The sequence below is a fragment of the Lathamus discolor genome, chromosome 4 (genome assembly GCF_037157495.1).
Source record: "Lathamus discolor isolate bLatDis1 chromosome 4, bLatDis1.hap1, whole genome shotgun sequence".
NCBI classification, from domain to species: domain Eukaryota; kingdom Metazoa; phylum Chordata; class Aves; order Psittaciformes; family Psittacidae; genus Lathamus; species Lathamus discolor.
Window position 1 is genome coordinate 65,555,278 of NC_088887.1, and position 20,793 is coordinate 65,576,070.

General features: G+C 41.9%; 1 protein-coding gene and 1 long non-coding RNA gene across 2 annotated transcripts in view; one reads left to right on the forward strand and one right to left on the reverse strand.

Annotated features, from left to right (window-relative positions):
• Nucleotides 1-20,605, reverse strand: LAMP1 (lysosomal associated membrane protein 1). The gene is made up of 9 exons (XM_065677884.1): nucleotides 20,407-20,605; nucleotides 10,418-10,533; nucleotides 8,930-9,143; nucleotides 8,666-8,824; nucleotides 4,825-5,045; nucleotides 3,027-3,149; nucleotides 2,046-2,115; nucleotides 1,705-1,875; nucleotides 1-1,024 (listed from the first exon to the last, which is right to left on the reverse strand). The coding sequence occupies exons 1-9, from the start codon at nucleotides 20,588-20,590 to the stop codon at nucleotides 885-887; spliced, it is 1,398 nt and encodes a 465-aa protein (XP_065533956.1). The 5' UTR covers nucleotides 20,591-20,605; the 3' UTR covers nucleotides 1-884.
• Nucleotides 20,606-20,793, forward strand: part of LOC136013661 (uncharacterized) — an 8,084-nt gene continuing 7,896 nt past the window's right edge. Inside the window, exon 1 of the long non-coding RNA XR_010612305.1 lies at nucleotides 20,606-20,656. This is a non-coding gene — a long non-coding RNA (uncharacterized LOC136013661). The remainder of the gene's footprint in view (nucleotides 20,657-20,793) is intronic.

The window sequence follows — 20,793 nt, forward strand, 5'->3', positions numbered from 1 at the left end:
TACAGAAAAAAAGTGTCTTTATTAGCATTGTTACAGGCAATGCATACAGAAGAACTGATCCTTAAAGTGTACAACCCCCCAGCCAAGGTTAAAGCAAGAGAATCAGCAGATCGAAATCTATATTGTACACATGTGCAGTAACAGGATCTCTCTGGACCTTCCAACAGAATAGACTGAAATCACTTTACAAAAAAAAAAAGGTAAATAAAAATAACACCCATTTTAAAAAAGTACCAGCTCCTAATGAGCTGGTGTAGCATCAAAAATATCAAACAGGGGAGTTGTCCAATCATAAAGAGTTCCTGTAAGGTTTGAGTATTGCGTCATTCACACCCTGCATATGCCAGGCATTGCGTTTAAAGCTTAGTAAAAAATACACACCTAAGAGACAAGGTGGAGTTTAGATTTTAAATTTCAATTTTGTCAGTTGTTACTAAATTGTTTTTAAATGCATCATCAGTATAATTAACATCATCACTGGATGGCAGCAGTACGAAGAACGAACCTTTTCCCTTTGTTAAGAGTTCTGGAAGTGAGTCAGTGTGAATTAGCAACATCCCTCTCTGGAATCTTAAGCTGACATGACCTTATGCCAATTCTGCAAAAAAGCACCTTTAAAAACTTTCAGCTTGTTTCTAAGTGGGTAAATATTTCAACTAGTTAGCAAAAATTAAACACCAGAATCTTCAGAAGTTATTTTCTTTGTGCATAGTTAAATGCTGCAAGATGATTTCACATTTAATAAAGCAGACTTTTAAAGAAGAAGCAATTTGCAAGAAAAGGTGTTCCCTTACAATATCAATCTTAGCTCAGGGGAAGTGTGGGGGAGTTTTCCCAGCCTCTTGCAATTGCTTTTCATCTACACTGGATTTTAGTGCAAGTCATTAAATTGTTTGATATCCAGCATGGCTCCTCTTTCTGCCAATCAAGTAAGCAATCAAGACAATGAGAACGAGACCAGCAAGGGCTGCACCAACTATTATAGGGATCAGCATGTTATTTTCATCCAGTTGACATTCTTCCACTGGAGAGAGAGAGAGAGAGAGAGAGAGAGAAAAAGATCAATGTTAAGCACTAGTGCACTGACAGATGGCTACATCTAGAACTTCAGGCTTTTGCTCTCAGCACATAGCTACGACTGGCTCAAGTTCACATCTAGACTAACTTGCCAACAACCAAAAGGAAGCTAAGTTCACTATGATCATTCAGGATGAAGTCTTTCTCATACCAGTTGTATGCACAATATAGAGATCTAGAGTAATTCTTGCCTTCTCAAGAGCTATTACTCTAAGCGATATACAAGCATAGCTGTCACAAATATATTCATGTGACTCCTCCCCACAGCTATTTTGCTTTAACCACAATCACAAAGGACAGCGTTAACTAAAAGAGTTGGTAACTTCCTAGAACTTGCCCCTTTCATATGACTTTCTGTACACAGTTATGAAGGAAAGTTAACACCTTTCCTTAGCTCTTCTCCGGACCATAAGGAAGAAATCCTAGTTATTTCAAAACTTTTTATTACGTACTTCTCATGCTCGCCTCAGCTCACAACATCTTACAATCCCACCACCCCAACATCTGTAGTAGGGCGCACAGAGGCCAAGCGTAACACCCACAAGCTGACATTTGACTACAGAATGCTTATATTAAAGTGTACTCCACAAATGTTAGGTTCCCTGCCCCAAAATGTAAACCTCTTACCTGCCCCAAATTTGTCTCCATCAATCTTGAACACCTGGATCTGAACATTAAATACGTTGACCAGGGCTTTGTCTGTGACCTGGAGATTCTCCTCTGCACTACACTTGTAGGAGTTCCCTACTGTAGCTCTCAGCTCACTCATGCTATTGTTTGATGCTTCAAATCTTGGGACTGCATAAGAGAAAGTCTTATTACAGAAACCTGAAGAACAGAAGCTGTAAGCTTATAGACTTTAAATTTGATACATTCATTCCCAACATTTCTAACATGTTATTTAATGCAAGCAACCCTTAATATTTATAGTATTAGTCACTGGAGGTGGACTTCTTAAAAGTCCCTACCTTTTGCTTCAGAAGGCAGAGTTGTGCTCACATTCACACCTTGCAGGAAGAATTTTTCAGCAGTTGCATTCTTTAAGAAAAACCAGAACAATTCAGTAGTTGTCATTTAAGCTAATGATGTACAACATAAGCTGTTAACATACAGGTTCAATTCTGCATGCATTTTGAGAAAGGTTTTCAAAAGATAGTCCACAATTGGGATTAACATCCAGAAGAAGAGCTTCATTGCACTTGAGGAGCTATTCCTTTGGGGGAGATAGGGAGGCAGAGCAAAGGGGACCATCACCCCTGAGGCTGCTTACTTGACTCTGACACCAGTGGCATAGTCCTGCCCATGCCTTAACCAGGTTAGTGCAGTGATCTCACCTGTGCTACAGATGCAGCTTTGAAGCAGGTCAGTACACCACAGAGATGTGGAGACTCATTTAATAATAACAGGTCAAGGTGATTGCAATTTGATCAATCCCACAAGCATTAAAAGCAGCATGAAGCTCTGACAAACATGGTGCATTCAATCCTCAAGGGTACACAGTACTAATATAGCACTGGGGCAGGGCTGTGGAAAACTGGACTCCCAACCACCATAGGAGACCATAAGACAGGCACACATGGCCCTTGGGCTGTGCACAAAATAATAATGTGCACTTAAATCCAGCTCCAGGCTTGTACGATTAAGTGAGATGCCTATTTGTCACAGGCTGTTCCCAGGTTGGGCAAGAAGCTTTAGTCAATACAATCTTAAATTCCCATTCCAAACAAAATACATATGTGTATACATATGTATGTGTGCATACATACATATACATATTCTTTCCCCACAACAGTGACCAAGTATGAAACCCTCTAAATCCTAGTATTAAAAGCAAAGGAAGTATTTACTTCCCTTCCTTCAGTTGCATCTTTTTTCTCTCCTACTTGCCCCAGTTAGTTTTCCCACATGAAAAGTCCTGCAGACCCTACAACTTGTTTTGAGACTCTTACCAATGCAAAGTGGAAGATAACCCTTGTTTTCTCAAAGGTCAGATTCAAGACGGCAGATGTGTTGTTGCATCTCCCAGAAGAAGTTGTATTATGTGGCACAAAATTCAGCACATCCAAACCCATCTATGAGAGAAGAGGATCAGTTATGACATTCAACAAGACTAACACATCACCATATATTCAGCTGACTTTTGGCTTGCTTATGCTCACATGAACACTCTGCACATTACAGACGACTGGCCAGATACATGTGCAATTTATGGGCTAGTGTAAGTTGCACTTCCATCACCACACTGGCACAGAGAACACAGGGCATCTTTGCATGCCTAACAAAGTTTTCAGCAGCCAATAACCTGCTGCTTTCTCCACACTAAACTTCCTTGGTCCTAGCAGCATAAGTAAGCATCACTAACCACTACACAGGGAGCAAGAGGCTATAAAATACTGCTTGGACATAACAAAAGGAACCACGTGTAAGCACAGTCATCTTACTAGTCAGTTCAGTTCAAAATGCTTTAGTTTTGCCCATGGGACATGATTTTATACTGTCCTGTATCTGCAGAAGGCTGTGAGCTAAATACACTTCCCAATCAGTCAGCTGGAAACCTTTCAGAAGCTTTTTGTTGATCCTTATCTGACTTTGAAAAACCTGTTTGCCAGCTCCTCACTGGTCATTACACTAAAATCAGCTGTTCCAGCAGAGCTAGAATGCCACGCGATACATTGGTAGGGGATTTCATGTAATTAAGGTGGCTAAAACACAGTTGCCAACATAACCACCTAGTGTACAACCATATACCAGCTATCAGTGTTCTTGGTCTTACCTCTCAGTCATCAGCATCATCAAAAATGCAATGGATTCCTTTGCATCACCACATACAGCATTAAGCAGCTAAATCCTATGCAGATACCACCTCCCCACACCAGGTCCTTCCTCACTGAGATCCAGCTTCAATTGTGGTTGCTTTTTTTATAGTTTGTCTGCCCATGCTTGTCCTCGTTACATCAGATTAATCCACAGGATAGGAAAAACCAGCTTGTGATCAAAGGTCCCTCACAACAAAGCTTTACTGGACCATCAAGGTTTGCCAACCCCATGTCATTGTTTCCTGTTGAGGACCTTCAGCAGTCCCTTGGGGATTACTCCTCACTGCTCCGCCTTCCCAGCTAGTGTGTACCAGGTTTGTTCGTGGGGTTGGCAAGCTGGGCTTTGCATCAACAATGGAGGGAAAGAACCAATACCAGGCTAGACCTTACATAAGCCATGAGGCATGTTTGCTGTCAAAATCAGCCCTTCAGTAGCTCATAAGCATTAATGTCAAACCTAAGCCTCCTCGGTGCTAGCTGGAAGTTAACCTGTCACAAAGCCTGTCCAGTTTTATAGCAGTAATAACCTTCCCTTCTAATAGTCACTCACTATTTTCATTCAGGTGTCTCAGGCCAAATTCTTGGATTATTTTTTTTAAACAGTTTAAAAAGCCTTGTTTAAATGGCATCTTTGATAACAGGATTCCCCCTACTCAAATCTTGATAATTTTTGACTGCTTCTGTGGAACAGCCATGTACAGGTACTGGATCTAACAGACAAGTCTAACACTCTTACTGGACAAAAAAATTACTGCTTTCAGTAGAAGAGAACCTTTTGAATTGTCACTAGTCAAAGTTAAACAATTCAAATGGAGTGCTATCATGGATGAACACTACAAAGAACTGTGATTTTAAAAGAAAAAAGTTAGCCTATAATAATCTACCAAGTCTTCAAATTGAAGGCTTTGAAGAAAGAAAGAAAAATACATACCTTTTCATCTTTTTTTGGATAGGTGATATTAAGCTGTAACCCCATGTAGGCAAGTACACAGGTTCCATTTGGACCAGTCACATTGTATTTACCAACTGCAGGATTTGAGGGTGATACAGTTGGCACTGGGCTAGTTGTTGTTGGAACCTGGCTAGTAGTCTGTTTAGGAGTTGTAGGCACTACAGCAGTAGTAGAGATCATATCTTCAGCACATTCTGTCTCTGGAGAGAAAGGAAAACAGTCATTACAAAAAATAAAGAAGCTGTGGGATGCTCTACCTTTTTAATCCTCAAGGGAAAGGAGGACACAATTTCAAGTAGCTTATTCTAATACAAGATAATCAAAGCTGAAAAATGTGATGGTAAAGAGTTATTTGAACTCTTGTTACAAAGTTTGAGACATTTTTAAAGCCTGGCATGTGAAAGTGACACCTCTGCTGTTATTTACAGAAATTCACAGTGATCGCATCTGCTTTCATTCATGTCTGCCATTTCACTTTGCCATCAAGTCAGGATAAATAACATACTGCTATGCTGACAGAGCCAGTGCTCCTACTGTATGTTCACAGCAAGGCTAGAACGACTACTGCTCAGACACTCTAGGCACTTGCACGCAAGAAGGAGAACAGTTCTCTTGCCCACTGTTCAAAGTGGTCTCTCAGGAGATATGTTGTTCTCCTTCCCCTCTCTGTTACACTACCACATTGTGAGGACCCCATGTCATTATTTTGGCAATATCCACTGTAACATTAAAATGCTACTGGACCTGACACTGCTTCTGATAGCAAATGTTCTATGTCCTTTCAAGTCAATCTCCCCTTTTGTCCTGCATTAGCAGCTACATACCAGGGGGGTAAGAAGGCTGAGTATGGATGTGCAAGATAGCCTTCTCTTTCCATTCAGTTCAGCAGCAACTTCCAAGGCAAAAGACAGAAGGAGCAGTGACTCAGATTTATTTGCCAGAGTACTCAGAAACACCTGGCAGCAACATCTTAACTTGATCTGGGAGCCAACGAGGCTCCTGCATTGAACATCTAAGCCAAAATCAAAGGTCAGAGCAAAGACATTACTGTAGTAGAGGCTTCCATGTTCTAAGCAAAGGTCATCTCCCCATATCAGGGATAACAGCTTGCAACTTTGTAAGGATAAACTGCAGCAGCAGTCAATTCTGACTCAAAAGGCCTACTTCTAAAATTTAATCCTTGCAGATACCAGATATCTAAGAAACAGCCTCTACACTTAAACATCAATTGAACTTTCAATTATGGCTCAGAACAAGGGACTCTAATCACACCTAAAGTCACACAGACTCCAACACAGCACACTTTCCTGTTTCTACTCCATTTATGGAAAGTCAGAGGAGAGGGGAGGTGGATGAATGGATGAGTAACACTATCTTCTGTAGACTGATACTGGTCACGTCCCAAAATGTGATCATTTCTTAACAAATAAACCCAACAGCAGCATTACTTTGTATCTCAATGGAGGATTTCCCATCCATCTGCAAGATCTCAATGTGTACAACCTCTTACTCAAGCTGGCAGAGATGGAAGCAACCAAACCAATCTGAGTGGAAGTTTGCCCTGGGTGGAGTCTTAACACAGTATTTTGACTGAACCAATTTACAGCATAGCTCATAGTAACTGTTCAAGACAAATCTGAAGATGAGACAAATTCTTATGCCTTTCTCTGACAGTTACAGGAAAGCAGCTGACAAAACTACCAACACACATAAAATGAAAGCCTCCTCTTCTTCAGAGCCACAGATAATCATTACCATAACCTCAGCCACTAACTTCTAGGTACACTGATAGAAGTTACCACTTCTAGTGATGCAGATACACCAAATACTGACTCTTCATCCCTTTCCTTCCTTTCTGCCCAAATCACCAGCATAAATATCTATAATGAAAGAGTTGCTGGGGAGAGGGGAGGTGAGGGAGAATCCCAGATCTAAAGTTTATCAATAACCAGCTACCACAAGGACAGGCAAAGCCTCAAGTCCACAAGAATGGAAAGAATGAACTGATCTCAAAGAACAATGTGATTTCAGGGTCAAAAAGATTTAAAAATGAAAAAAGATAGAGTGAGAATTTTCCAACTATCTGAATAATAATTAAAAAAACTCCATCCACAAGAATGAGCTCATTGTGCAGTAGGAATGAAAAAAAAAAATCTGGGTGCAGACCCAAGACAGTAATAAAAACTTAGGAATGATAAAGAAAAAACTGCATGGCACTATGGGTAACAGGTATGTGCAAGCAAACAAACAAAAAACCCCAAAGCAAATAGCTTGAACTCAGACTAGTGTCTACCCCAGGATTATAGAAAATGTTTTCTTCTGAGGATCAACAGTTTCATCAAGACAGTGATACCTCAGGATGGAGAAAACCAAACATGGAGAAGTGATCATGGCAAATTAAAGGATTTATATTAATCTAAACCAGAAGTATAGGAATAGAAAATAAAGCAAAATGCTGACAAACTTGTGTTGCATAAAAAGCACCCTTCAAAAATAATGCCTTTTTTGGTTTGTTTTGACCAAAGGACTACGTGAGAACAGGTAACACACTAGCTTAAAAGGAAAAGTAGTGCACAGTAGGGAGATTTTACTGAATTTTGTAGATATGTAAACCAGCTTTTCCCAGTATCATGGTTTATGTTCAAGCCTAATAACTGATCACTTATGTTTATCTAGTGTGATAACTGGATCACGATATCAATTAAAAATGAGCTAGTTCTGAAGACTGGAGTAATAGAAACCAGATTTTTTTTTTTTTAATGAAAAATGTAGGTCCCCATCTTTGCTGCAAACCAGCTCACTGAATGGAAAAGATTTGATCAAGAGAGGATACACACTGAAATCCAAGCCAGTCATATGAGGCAGCCATGAAATAAGTCAATGCCATTATTATCATGCATCAGGCAAGGTATTTTTCAGAGATACGGGATATACTCCTGTTCAGTGTATGGATGCATTGAACAGAAGGCACCTGTTCAATGCATCCATCCCACATGAGCACTGATTAACCTAGTTTTTAAGATTCATTGCAATTTAACAGGTGCATAAGTTTGATTAGCAGCATGAGAAAAGTTCTACACTTTTCACACAAGGTAAAGGTTTTCTATTTGCCCCAAAAGCAAAGCAAAGACTTGTCACTCCTTAAGACAACAGCATGGGTGATCAGTTTATATGGCTCTTCAGGTTTGAAGAATGTTGCCACAAAAACAAAGGACTTGAACAGTTCATGAAGTAGCTTGTCTTCTAATCATTACAGCAGTGAAATTACAAAACGCTTTTCAATACAAGCAATCAGGACAAAGCTGCTTTGTGATCAAGTCAGAGAAAAAACATCACTGTTGCAGCTTACACAAAGCCTCCTGTAGAAGGCATACGGATCTGTTCCCCATAAACTAGTTTCTATTGTCTGCCATTATAACACTCATTTTCCCCAGAGCACACAGTAAGTAGTTCAAATCACTTCGATAGAGACATAAATACTTGGAAGTTATCAGATACTTCTTAAAGAAGGATTTTGGCCTTAAGGCCAGCTGACCTACTGCAGCACACATTTACGCCCATAAATACTCATGAACAGAAGGAATGTTCCACAATACCTGTATAAAACCCATGGGAACACAGTGCATTATCTTCCCATCATGGATGCTGAAAACCCTACAGATAAAACCCAAAGCAGGTCCCCTCATTTCAAAAGATGCTGCTATGACAGCTTCCGATCCAGTTTGTACCTGCCTAAATATGATGAGTCAGGACTTAGAAATAAGCTAATATTTCCAGTAATAGGTTATAATAGGTATATTTTCTGCTACAAGATACCTACTGTTCATACTGAAAGTGCCATTTGTGAGATAGGCTTCCAAAGTAACATTGCTAAAAGTAACATTCACATTCTTCATATTGACTTGCTTGGAGCTGATGCATCTGTATTTTGTGCCCATATATGCCTGAATAATAGTTCTATGCGATACTCTCTTCACTCCTATAAAATGATTACATTGCATTAGTATGTAAAAGTATTTACAGAAACAAGTCAGTATTACATCTGGAAGGGTTACACAATAAGAACAGGAAGTTTTCATTTTACCTGCAGTCGAGTTGTGGAATAAGGTTGCATCTGAGAGATTGTAGTGGAAAACTAGCTCTTCAACTTGGTACTTGTCTGCTTGTTCTGAGAAGTTCAGACTTAATGAATGTCCTGCTCCAAAATCCAATACCAGTAGTGGATGAGATGTGTTACCTTTACCACATGAGCTCTGTGAGCCTACTGTAGCATTTTGTGGAAGAAAAAAGTGTGCAAACTGTGGGGTAGAAAACAACACACATGTAAATGAGCTTTTCCTTACTGCTTTTTAAATATCCTATGAAACTGTTACAAAACACAAGAGCTGACGTTCATACGTGCTATGTCTACTTCTATACCAGTATATAGCAAATAGCATGTTACTGGCACTCAGATTTCTAAGAATATTGCCCTCTGAAATTTGAGAACAGTAATAAAGCACTTTTTAGACTTTCCTCCCAGCCCCCACTACACTAGCACTATAAATTTGCATGTACTTCCATACCAGGTGAATCAAATCTGGCAAACTCTGGATGCATAAAAAAACAGGAAATTTAAGCTTTGCTTCTTGTAGTACAATTGAGTAAGAACAAAAGCAAGTGGTACAGCCTACGTAGTTTGGCTATACTTCCAAGTTTATTACATATTGAGAAGTAACATGATACCTAAAGATCAATACAGTGTTTGCTGAAATATTCTGAGCTTATTGCTTACACAAAGAAACAGCCAAGAGCATGTTATGAAAGCAGTCACCTCTGAATGCAAACTTACATACCAGTGTCAGGAGGACTGCAACCATCTGTACCACTGAAAAAGTGGACTGTGCAATATAGCTCAAAACACACATAGCGAGTGCACCACTGGCAAAGTAATAAGGGTTTTTATTTTTTAATTCCACATCATACTGATTGTTAGGAAAAAAACCCAATCATTTTCAACAAGAGTGCCTCAAAACATGCAGCTGCAATGAGATTATAAATAATCAACAATTCCTGCAGGATGTGTAGAGTACTTAAAAATTCTCAGCTTTCCAGTAACAGGCTTATGCTGTTAATATGGAACAACTTGTAAGCACTGCACTGGTCTGTAGATACACTGAAAGCTAGAGCCCTGCTAAGCAAGAAGCTCACAGATTTCAGGCAAGTTAAACAGTTACATGCCAACAGCCATTTCAGTTCAGTTTTAGTCCATGTTAAGTACGACCAAGTTCACAGAAGTCGACTGATCTTTATAGTTTCAGTGAAAGCCATTTTAGCTACCATTTAGTGGTATTTCAGTCACAAAATTAATTCCACACATGTATGGTTTGTGGTGGTTTCAGGCAGCCTTAATCCTCTTTAATTAGAAGCATCAATAATAACTTGATGCAACATGACTGGAAGGCAGCAAATCTTTGCTGAAGTGGTTTTTATGCTTAGATATTTGTTCAAAGTTTAAGTACTGTGCACTTGCAGAAATACCACACAGTTTATAAACACAAATTAGAGACAAACAGTGAAATATTCCCCTTACCTCTTTTTGCCCATTGCTTTTGTACTCCACTGAGAAGGCTACTGTCATATCAGCAATTATGCAGATCTTACCACTCTGATCTTTCACCTCAAATGAAGAGGAAACCTGTAAAAAGCCTGTTAAGAATGACAAGTGGTTAATTTTGTGTCATATCATTTTATATTTTTTTGATCCCAAACAGAGAAATATGTACAACTCTACATTTGGGAGTACATCCTAAACAACAGTTTCATTTGGAAATTTGGGTATTAATGGTCTCTATACTACCTTCAACATCTCTAATACACGGAGGGCGAGTTTAAAACACCATGTATAAAAAGACAAAGCCACCCAAACTAAAACTGTTGATATGCTGGGTCCTCAGAGGGCACGAAAAGCTTGCCACAAAAACCAGTCCTAGTGTTCAAGGCAGCTGATCAGTGTTCACCCTACACAGCTTCAGCCAGAATTGACTTAGCATATATGATCTCGTATGCCTACAGCACTCAGCCTTCCCCCCACAACACACCACACAGCCTTCATTCCCACTGTACCAGGACACTCGGCTGTACATGCCCTGAATGCAGCATTAAGAAAGCTTGGATTGACGGCTGACGTTTTGGAGGGACTGCCAAAAATAGACTATGGAGCATGCCACCATTGCCAGGAGAACTCCTCTTTACTGTCATCACGCTCTCTGCACTTGGGAGGAGGATGGGGGCCAAGACCTTGACACAGGCAGAGGTTATGTGTGCCTGGCTGGTTTAAACTGACTTCAGACTGAGCTGCAAACAAAAGCACAGCTTTTCCCTCAGTCACTGCCCTCCAGCCCACCAGTACAACTGACCACACTAGTACTGACTTAACAGGGTCAGAACATACAGCAAGAGGAGCATGGGATTATCGTTTCTGACAGCAGACCAGCATCCACTGCCAATGAAGCTTCACTAAGATAATGTGTTGCAGCAGGCTGCATGCAGCCAAAAAGCTGTTTATCTCTTACTTTATTTGCAGTATGGGCTAACTGGACAGCAGTCCTGAATCTGAAATCATACCAAGGTCTTTCAAGTTGTTTTTTCTGGTTCTTAACTCGTCACTACACACACAGCTGAAGTAAACCTCATGGCAGAAAGCCTGCCTGCTTCTCATGCTATCACTTTACCAGCCTGCATTTCCAACAACTTCAGTCTTGCAGAAAACCTGATACAGAAAAAAAGCATCTGCAAAACATAAAGCATTCTATCTCCAGCAATCAAGCTTCAGAGTCAAACACACTAATCCATTCAGCTGCTGATACAGCAAAAAGGGTCAGCTGGAGGATTATCCATTAGCTAGCTTCCCTCCCCAGGAAGTTTTTAAAACGCAAATCCCAATTTTAAAACTTTTCACTCCAAAACTATGGTGCATACACTTGTACTATTATTAGGAAAAATTTGACTCCTGTCAGCTGGACTTTGATAGAAGGCTCTTCAGTTGTAGGAATACAGTGGAAACAATTTCTTTGGCGCTCGGCAAGCATTTTCCCTTGTTTCTTTCCCCTTAGCAACAATATATCCTTCCCCCAGCGCCAAAGGGAGGCAGAGCTTTAGCTGGAATTCATAAACTTTACCCAGTTGTTTGAAGAGTCCAGACTTGAAACCAGAGATAGGCAGAAGAGAGAAATTTCTTGAGAATGGATAGTGTAGAAAACTGGTGCTTCAAACCAAAACCGTACTACATTTGCCCTGCTGTGCAGCTCAATGTTCATTCAGGAACATGTATTCACAAAGATGATGTTACTTACTGCAGTTCAGAGCAGCACTAGAAACAGCCAATGCTCCTCCGCATGGAAGTTTCAACTTGCAAAGTTTCCTTCGATTTGAATTTACATCTGGAACTTGTTTATATTTTACCCAAGCACTTGTTTTCCCAACAGCAATCTGCTTATGCTTTCTTGAAGATTTCTGGCACAGCATAGAAAACAGCATAGAGGCAGGGAATAAAGTCCATGGCTACTTGGAACTAACACTACCAATGGAAAATGTGCTAGAATGAAAATACTCATTGTGCACGCTGACTCCCTTGTTTGACAGCTATTAAAAGTCTTAGCAATTTTAAAGCTAAAAATAAACAAGTAATAGGCAGCAAAAGAAAAACCTAATCAAAAACCACTACAGCAAAACCAAAACAGCTTTAAAAATAAATGCAGAAGAAAGAAAAGACTGAAAAACAATTAAGAAAATGTTGTTGACCTAAAGGAAAATGTGACAGACACTACAGATGATTCAGAGAATAGAAGACCGTGCAAAGATACCAGAAAGCATTAAATGGGAGAGAGATACCAGGAATTAAAAGATTACAAATCAATAATAGAGAATAAGGGGTGTGAACAAGCAGTAGGAAATACCACCTGCATAACTGCTACATATTTGCCAGGTTAAGTTCACACCATGCTATGAATCCCGATTTCTTTAGTGTAGAACAAACTTTAAAACCCCGTTTTTCCTCAAGAATTCAGCAGCTGCTGGATTTGCAGTGTCAGTGATGAGCCAGATGCATCCAGCACAAGACACTGAGCTGTCCTTGATGAAGTGGCAAGAGGACTGCTTCACTGTGCATAAGCTGATGGCAATAACAGCGACACCTGTGCTGCAGCATCACCTGCTCCCATGGTCTTGAAGGAATGCGGATGAAAGAATGAAACACAAGGGACATATGAACAGAGAAAAATCAGAACACACACAGAACAACGAATCAAGACACTGAGGGGAAGGAAGGTCCTGCCTACTTTTCACTCCAGCCAGTCTAGGACAGAGGAACAGCTCACTGGGCTTTGCAGGAAAGCAGCTGTTGAGTTTGCGCAAGCAGTTTAAGCATGGACTAGTGATTAACACATGAATCATCACCAGCCCACAAATAGCAAGAGCCTACAGTCAAAAATGTCAGGAATACAGAAGAGCAAACTGATCTTGAATTAATCTGTCCTGGGAATAGTTCTAATTAAGTTACATAAACCATTGCTTAATTTTATCGTTGCATATCTACAACTTGAGAATACTGCTTGTACTTCTCGTAACATCATTCTTTGCTATTCAACACAAAAGCTGGTAAAGCCTCCAGTTTCTCAACTTCAGACTTTAAATGTTCCTCATAATAAACTGCAGCAATCTATATGACAACAATCTGTGTTAGAGCAAAGGCAGTACTACAGTGGCAATGTGCACCCACAGTCCAGAAAGCCAACTGTATGTTAGAGCATGACCAGCAGGTTACAGGAGCTGATTCTGCTTCTCTACTCTGCTCTCATGAGACCTCACTTAGAGTACTGTGTGCAGTTCTGGTGTTCCCAACGTGAGAAGGACATGGAGCTGTTGAAGCAGGTCCAGAGGAAGCCACAAGGATGACAAGGGGGTTGAAGTACCTCTTGTTACGAAGAGAGGCTGAGAAAGTTGGGGCTGTTCAGCCTGGGGAAGAGAAGGCTGCATGGGGACCTCATAGCAGCCTTCCAGTATCTGAAGGAGGCCTACAAGGATGCCAGAGAGGGACTCCTCATAAGGGAGTGTAGTGATAGGACAAGAAGTAACAGATTCAAGCTTAAACAAAGAAGATTTAGATTAGATATAAGGAAGTTCTTTATTCTGAGAGTGGTGAGGCACTGGAACAGGTTGCCCAAGGAAGCTGCGGCTGCTCCATCCCTGGCAGTGTTGAAGGCCAGGTTGGATGGGGCTTTGAGTAACCTGGTGTAATGGAAGGCGTCCCTGCCCATGGCAGGGGGGTTGGAACTGGATGATCTTAAGGTCCCTTCCAACCCCAACCATTCGGCGATTCACTAGCAAAAAATAAAAGTTTTGAAGTTTATTATTCTCTTGGCTGGAAACACTGTGTTACGGATATCTAGTAGAGAAACCATCAGAAAAGTACCAGCATCAGAGAAATTCCACTTAGTTTAGATGCTTCCTTTGTATTTCAAGGTGCTGGAAAAGAGCTGCTACATATTTACTTAGCTGTGTATTTTCAATTGAAAATCATAGGATAATCTCTCCCTTTATACCTTGGTAACTTTCTAAAGTTAAGAGCCTCATGCAAGAAAAGATCAAAGGTACAACTGTTGAAGCAACAGCTAGTTATGTCACTTAAACTAAATCCAGCATCCTTCCTTATCTAACATACCTGCATTAAAAAAAACCAAACAGGGCATATCAACATTGAGATATAGTAAGCAAGTCAAAACAAAGACTTCTTTGGTATATAACAATTTATCTTAAAGAATTCTCCTCAGAAAAAGTTGTTTTAAACTACAATGCTAAGAAAACAGTCTAGCACATCTGAACAATCTAAATCAGAGCCTTTTTGAATATGGCTCTTAGAAAGCCCTATTCCCCATCTCTTGACCACACAAAGATGATTTCAGGTTTCAACCTTATTATAATTGAAATCTTGTTAGCCAAGCACAGCTGCCCTCAAGTTATTCTCCCATTTAATGGAAACCTACTGAGGGTGAAAGATGAATGGTGCTGTGCTCTAAAAACCCCGACCATGTATCAATGGCAATTGTTTGCACTGTCTGCTTGCAAGGAGGACTCCAGCTACTATAGTTAATAATTTACTTTGTCTCAATTTTTTATTAGAAACACAGAACATTGACAATAAGGACCTCAAACACAAATGATACTTTTTTATAATTTGGGATTTGTTAATATAGTTATGTTTCCTGTGTAAGTAAAAAAACCTCTTTAGTATTTTTCTTCCTCTCTCGTGGAAGAAAGGACAGCAAGCTACCCAAATCAACCTGGGTATATATTCCTCATCATCAGTAGTCTGAGCAATACAGGTGTCTTGTGAATGGGGCTATTTGCAGTTACATCAAGTGACTATGGCACTAGGGAGGAAAACCATGGGTGCAGCACATCCCAGCTAACCTAATCACTTCCATACATGCTGTGACAGTGGTTCAGAGCATCACACCTACAGCCTGGTCATACACATCAAAGACTGCTCCGCTACAGCCTACCCTGTAATTACTATGCAGCAGCAATCTGAAGGTAAGGCATGCTTGCTGACAGACGCCAGCACTACACAATCATTCTGTATCTAAGCTAGTCATTACTGTGTTGCCCAGCACCTTTGCCCAGAGGTTCTTCGGGTATACACAGTGAACACTGCTATCTATGGGGCATTAATCCAAGGAGATAACAAATGCTGGTTCTTATCTTAAAAGACCATTTATTTTCTGTTGTACAGAAGCGATCAGTAGTTTACTCATTCTGATGGTTTGAAAGGATCCTGTCATCTCAGTGTGAACAAAGTGGTGACCTTAGTTACCACTTTAGATTCCTAAATCTATGCCAGAGAAGAGAATGGAAAAATCCCTGAGGAGTTATGCTCTCCTCCGATGACTTGTCTTCTAATGTAAGTACCACTCCCAGAGGGACACTTAGTGCAAGTTCTTTTTCAGAAGACCAAGTCACAATCACTTGCTTACCATCCAGGATTTATACTACCTGGGGATAGTACAGAAAAAGAACTGTAATAAAAATACATTTTTTTGAAAGATCGTTCTATTTACTAACCCTGACGTTTCTGGGGAACAACTGAAAGCAGGAAAATCCATTGACAGACATGATGCATGAGCAACTCTGCGTGAGACAAGATAGTTTTGATAAAACAGAGTTACACTCACCTGTTACCAACACATACCGAAGACTGAATGCAGGCTATCTGGAAAGCCTAATAGGAAAACACAAGGCTGGACCCATTTCAACCGCTGTTGGACACACTCAAACACAAACACAGTGGTGGAAAGAGTGAACAGAGCTTAATTCAAGGATGGATGAAAGTGGTTTAGGAGAGAAGAGAACCAGCTGCATATGTGCAGGTACAGCACCTGATTATATCAAGCTCCTGATCCAGCCCTGGAAGATACACCCTTGTCAACTAACAGACAAACTCATGCAGTCTCAGATTATGCCTTTGATATTGTTGACTTCCATTAAGGCAGCAAGCATTTTGTTTCTCAATTTAAGTCTGCAGTCTGAATAACCTCTGTCTTTATAAATAACTTTATAAAAGTACAAAAGCATTAAAAATGAAAGGTTATTCAGCAGCTGTGCACTTGCCATTCAGCCAGAGAATTGCACAATTACATTTAGTCATATGAGGCTTTTTTTTTTTACAGTTTCCTATCTAGAGGAAGGAAGTCTTGGGATGGTTCTACAGCAGCTGATTACATGAGTGCACTGGAAGGTCTGAACTCCTGTGGCTAGACCCTTTTCAGCATTCACACAAGTCCATTTTGCACTTGCTCTGGTTAGCGCTGCTGTATCACGCCACAAGACTAACACACGACCTTCAAGATAGCTGGCAGCCTCAAATAACATTTGCAGGAAGAAGCACTGTCTTAATTTAAAGACAAGGCCTCACCAGAGGAAAAGATATTGGAAAAAAGATAACTACTGCCTCAGTAAAAACACTCTCCTAGTCCTATTGAGAAGAGAGTAGATCTCACCCCTGTCAAGGAAAGTAAAGACATACTGGTGTTCTCATATCACACAGACTGAATTCTGCCTTGTTAAGAAATCAGAAGTTACTGAAGTTACAGATACAAGAAAACTCAATACAAGATACAGGAAAACTACATTTAGTGTGGGCTACTGCACTCAAACCTGAACAATGGAGAGGGAACAGCTAGGTAAGTGCCGACTGCGCAGAGCTGAACCACATTGGAACTCTGTACTCTACTGCCCGGGTGCTGCTAACACTCTCACTTTGAAATACAGCAGAGAAAGTAATACTGACAGGAGTCTGCGGAGCCGTCAAGTGACAGGTTAAGAAACTGTTACCCTGAGACTGGAAAGGACACTAGTCCATCTTATAGTCAGATGCACAAAAAAAAAACCATGGGAGCTTGATTTACCAAAACATAAGGTAAAATTTAAAACATATAATTTAGAACCAAGATAATGCAATGAAGCATCCAAATAGCTGTTGCAACTATTGCCACTCTCATACCCAAAAGTGTCTCCTGCCAAGCTTAAGAGAATAAATGCCAAGAAATCCATTAGGGCATCAAGTTTCCTCAAGGAATTTTTAAAAATATCACATCTGACGGAGAAGACAAACTGTTGCAGGTAAGCTGCAACAAGCAAAAGCAAGGTGTGCCTTCTCAGGGCTAGAAATCAGTTACCTTTGAGACAGCTTAACAGAGATAACAGCAGTTAACATCTCAACAAAGTATCAATCTTTTCCTTGAGTAGGGTTCCTCTGTACCTAGAGGCAATCCTTCACTTTATTGTCTGCCACTGATCAGAAAATACCCTGTTCACTACTACAGAACAATCTAGAAGCTGGTTTCACCAAAGACAAAAACTTCTCAGTCAGCCTGAATGGGAACCTAGGGACCATATCTTAAAAGCAGCATATCAGGGAGCCTGTAAAGTTTTCACTCAGCAAGTAAGGAGTTAAAAAAAAGCTGCCTCAGTCAAAGTTGAGTAACCTATCACAGGAGGACAGCCTTGGACTAGCACTCAAATTCAGATCCTTAGAGACTGTGTCAACACTCTTAAAGAAGTCATCAAGCAAACACAATGTTAAGGGCAGCATTTGGTAAAACCATGCTTTGGAAGTGACACGTTAAAGTCACTATATTTTATGAAAACTAATTTATACTCTGCCTCAGTCCATACAGCTAGCAACACCAAAACTGAGTGAAACAATGCAACACCAAATTACTCATTGGTGGAAATTTATTATCCAAGTTTCTCTCAACGATCCCTACATTGGTAGCAAGGTTTGAAATTCCCCTTCGAATGAGACTTGTGCAATAGAGACATGTGGATTATGCGTCAGTAACCCTGAAATGGCATCACACTACCTTGGTCAAGCTCATTTTTCCTTCCCCAAATCTCAGACTCTTCCATTAGTTGCTCACTAATACCAAATCCATGTCTGACTCTAAACTTAGGTTTTCAGAAGTGTTTTCTGTTGCGTTTGTTGTCTCAGTAAGGAAAACAAACCCCTGCCAGTGCTCTAGGAGTCAAAGAGCACAAGCAGCAATGTTGGGCTTGGCACACAACCCAACTATCCCATTGTGCTCAACAACAGACAGGCACCATCTTCCTCCACATTTCAAAAAGCAGCAGCTAAATTTGAGGGGAGGCATTTAATTTCCTGTAGTCCTCTTTCCCTGTATTACCTCAATTTTCTCATTGCAGATGCACACTTGATACTAGTGAGGAAATTCATCATGAAACGCTTCATGCTGATACATGAAATATTCAGCTTGGTGTTTGCTGCTCAGCGTGAATGTAAAACTGAAACAGTAAGTGAGGCGTGGTGAGGTATTCTGGAGGAATAAAAAATTTCTATTGTCCCAAAGTCAAGGCATTGCCAAACAAGCTTTCACATCTGACCCACCCATGGTAATCCTTCAGCCTCCCGTGATCATTACCTTATCCACACTCAGATGACTAAAAGGCTGCAGATGAGCTAAAAACTCCTGAAGGACTCAGCTCCTATCATCTTATCTCCTAATTCTCCCCTCACTACAGCCCTGCCACTCTGGCAGACAATGGAAGAGGTGATCTGTACTCCAAGAAGGAGTCTCTCTATGCAGCACAAAGATTATCCCTGAGACTGTAAAGTTATGTAGAAACACCCAGCTACTAGATATTGGTGCAAAGTCCCAACTGTCAGTAAATAGTTCCTCTGTGATAAAATAAACCAGTTTGCTGCCTCAGCTGCAGAAACTTAACACATTAAACATGCCAGAAAGTGTCAAACCTAACACAATGAACTATGTTTGTAACCACTAACTAAGCAGGGGAAAAGCTAGCACAGTCCTAGAGCCTATTATCTGTGGTACCACTTAAAAACTATGCAGGCTAATTAGAAAGCAAACAAAATTCTTCATTTAAGCCATAGCTATATTAAATAAGCTAAACACAGAATTCTCACTGCAACACCAGTTCAATGCCACTTAAGCTGCCAATACTAACTAAAAATCCAGCATGACAGCACTGTAAGTCACTGTGCTCACTAGACTGGCTAACAAGGGCTGGATATTTGAGCCACTCAGTGCCCCTTGTGACTGACACCTTTTGGGCTCAGTGAAACTGAAGCACCATCAACAATGATACAGATATTTACTACCAAAGAACAGTTGAAAGAGCTCCAAAGACTGTCACAATCTCCGAAACGACGGCAGATAGCCATTCTCAACTGCTACTTTACATGGGCAGTATTTTTGCTGGCCGCTGAGGAAGTTTCCTTTGCTGCCAAAGCCACATTCGGAAACTTGATAGTGTCGCATGATGTGGCTTTCAGAGCAAGAAACCTGAAGCAACACAGTTATTAGTAAACAGGCAAGACACTTCCTCACCAAACAGTCCTGCTGTGCTAACAAACCTTCTCATCAAGGCACTAAAATCTCTCCATCCCAGCAACATTTCAGATTTCACTCACGGTAAGGCAGGATGAAAGACATTAAGCAAGGGAGCATTACATGCTTTATAGGAAAGGGCTACTTCCTAGCAATGACATCAGTAGTTCCTGCGTCTCCATGCCTCGTGGGAGGCAGAGGCGTGATTTCAGGATCTCCCCAGAGCGCTGTCCATAGATCCAGCGCAGATACCCAGCGAGTGTTCCGGGCACCACACCAAGCGCAGCCGCTGCCGCCTTCCCTCCATCCTTCCCCTCGTACCTCCCGCAACCGTCAGAGGCGCCGCAGGGGCTCGGCGCAGTTGGAAGGCAGCGCGGAGCTCCCAGGGTACCCACCACCTCGCAGCAGCCCCCACGGGCGGACCATGCCCAGCTCTCCGCACCAGGCCGAGGCCCGGCTGGTTGCCGCCGCGCCCAGGAGGCCCGGGACCCCCTGCCCAGAGTCACCGGCTCGGAATAGCAACAGCAAGTGGGCGCCCGCGGGCGGGTTCCCGGTGACGGCAGGTGCCGCGTCCAGCGCCGCCGGCCCCGGGGCCCTCCGCGCCCGCGCTCCCTCCGCCCGCCGCAGGCCTGGGCCGCCTCGTCCCTGTCCTTACCGAGCAGGGCGGCCGCCGCGAGCAGCCGCCGCGCGCCCTGGGCGCGAGCCATGTCGGGGGCACGGGGCAGGGCGAGGCGGCACCGGCGGGAGCGCGGAGCAGAGGCAGGGGCGAGAGCGGCGGCGGCGGGGGGCGGCGGCGGAGCACCGCGCTGGGTAGAGCGGCGACGGCCCCGGCCGGTCATATGACCGCTGACATCACCGGGCCCACCCAGGCTCCGTCACGTGAGCTGGGCGGCCCGGCGAGGGAGGTAGGCGGGGTCTCGCGGTGGGCGGGGCCTTCCCGCGGGCGCTCTGTGAGGGGAGGGCGGGGGTTGTGCTTGTGTGCGGGGTGCTCGCCATGCCCCGCCATGGCAAGCTGCTGCCGTTCAGCGCCAGGCTCCTCTGG

Excerpts from the sequence above, each read along its gene's own strand:
- LAMP1 (XM_065677884.1), bottom strand. The coding sequence starts at position 20,590 with ATGACCGGCCGGGGCCGTCGCCGCTCTACCCAGCGCGGTGCTCCGCCG. Across the intron at positions 1,876-2,045 it reads TCTGCCTTCTGAAGCAAAAG|TCCCAAGATTTGAAGCATCA; the intron begins GTAGGGACTTTT and ends TCTCTTATGCAG. Across the intron at positions 1,025-1,704 it reads TGGAGACAAATTTGGGGCAG|TGGAAGAATGTCAACTGGAT; the intron begins GTAAGAGGTTTA and ends CTCTCTCTCCAG.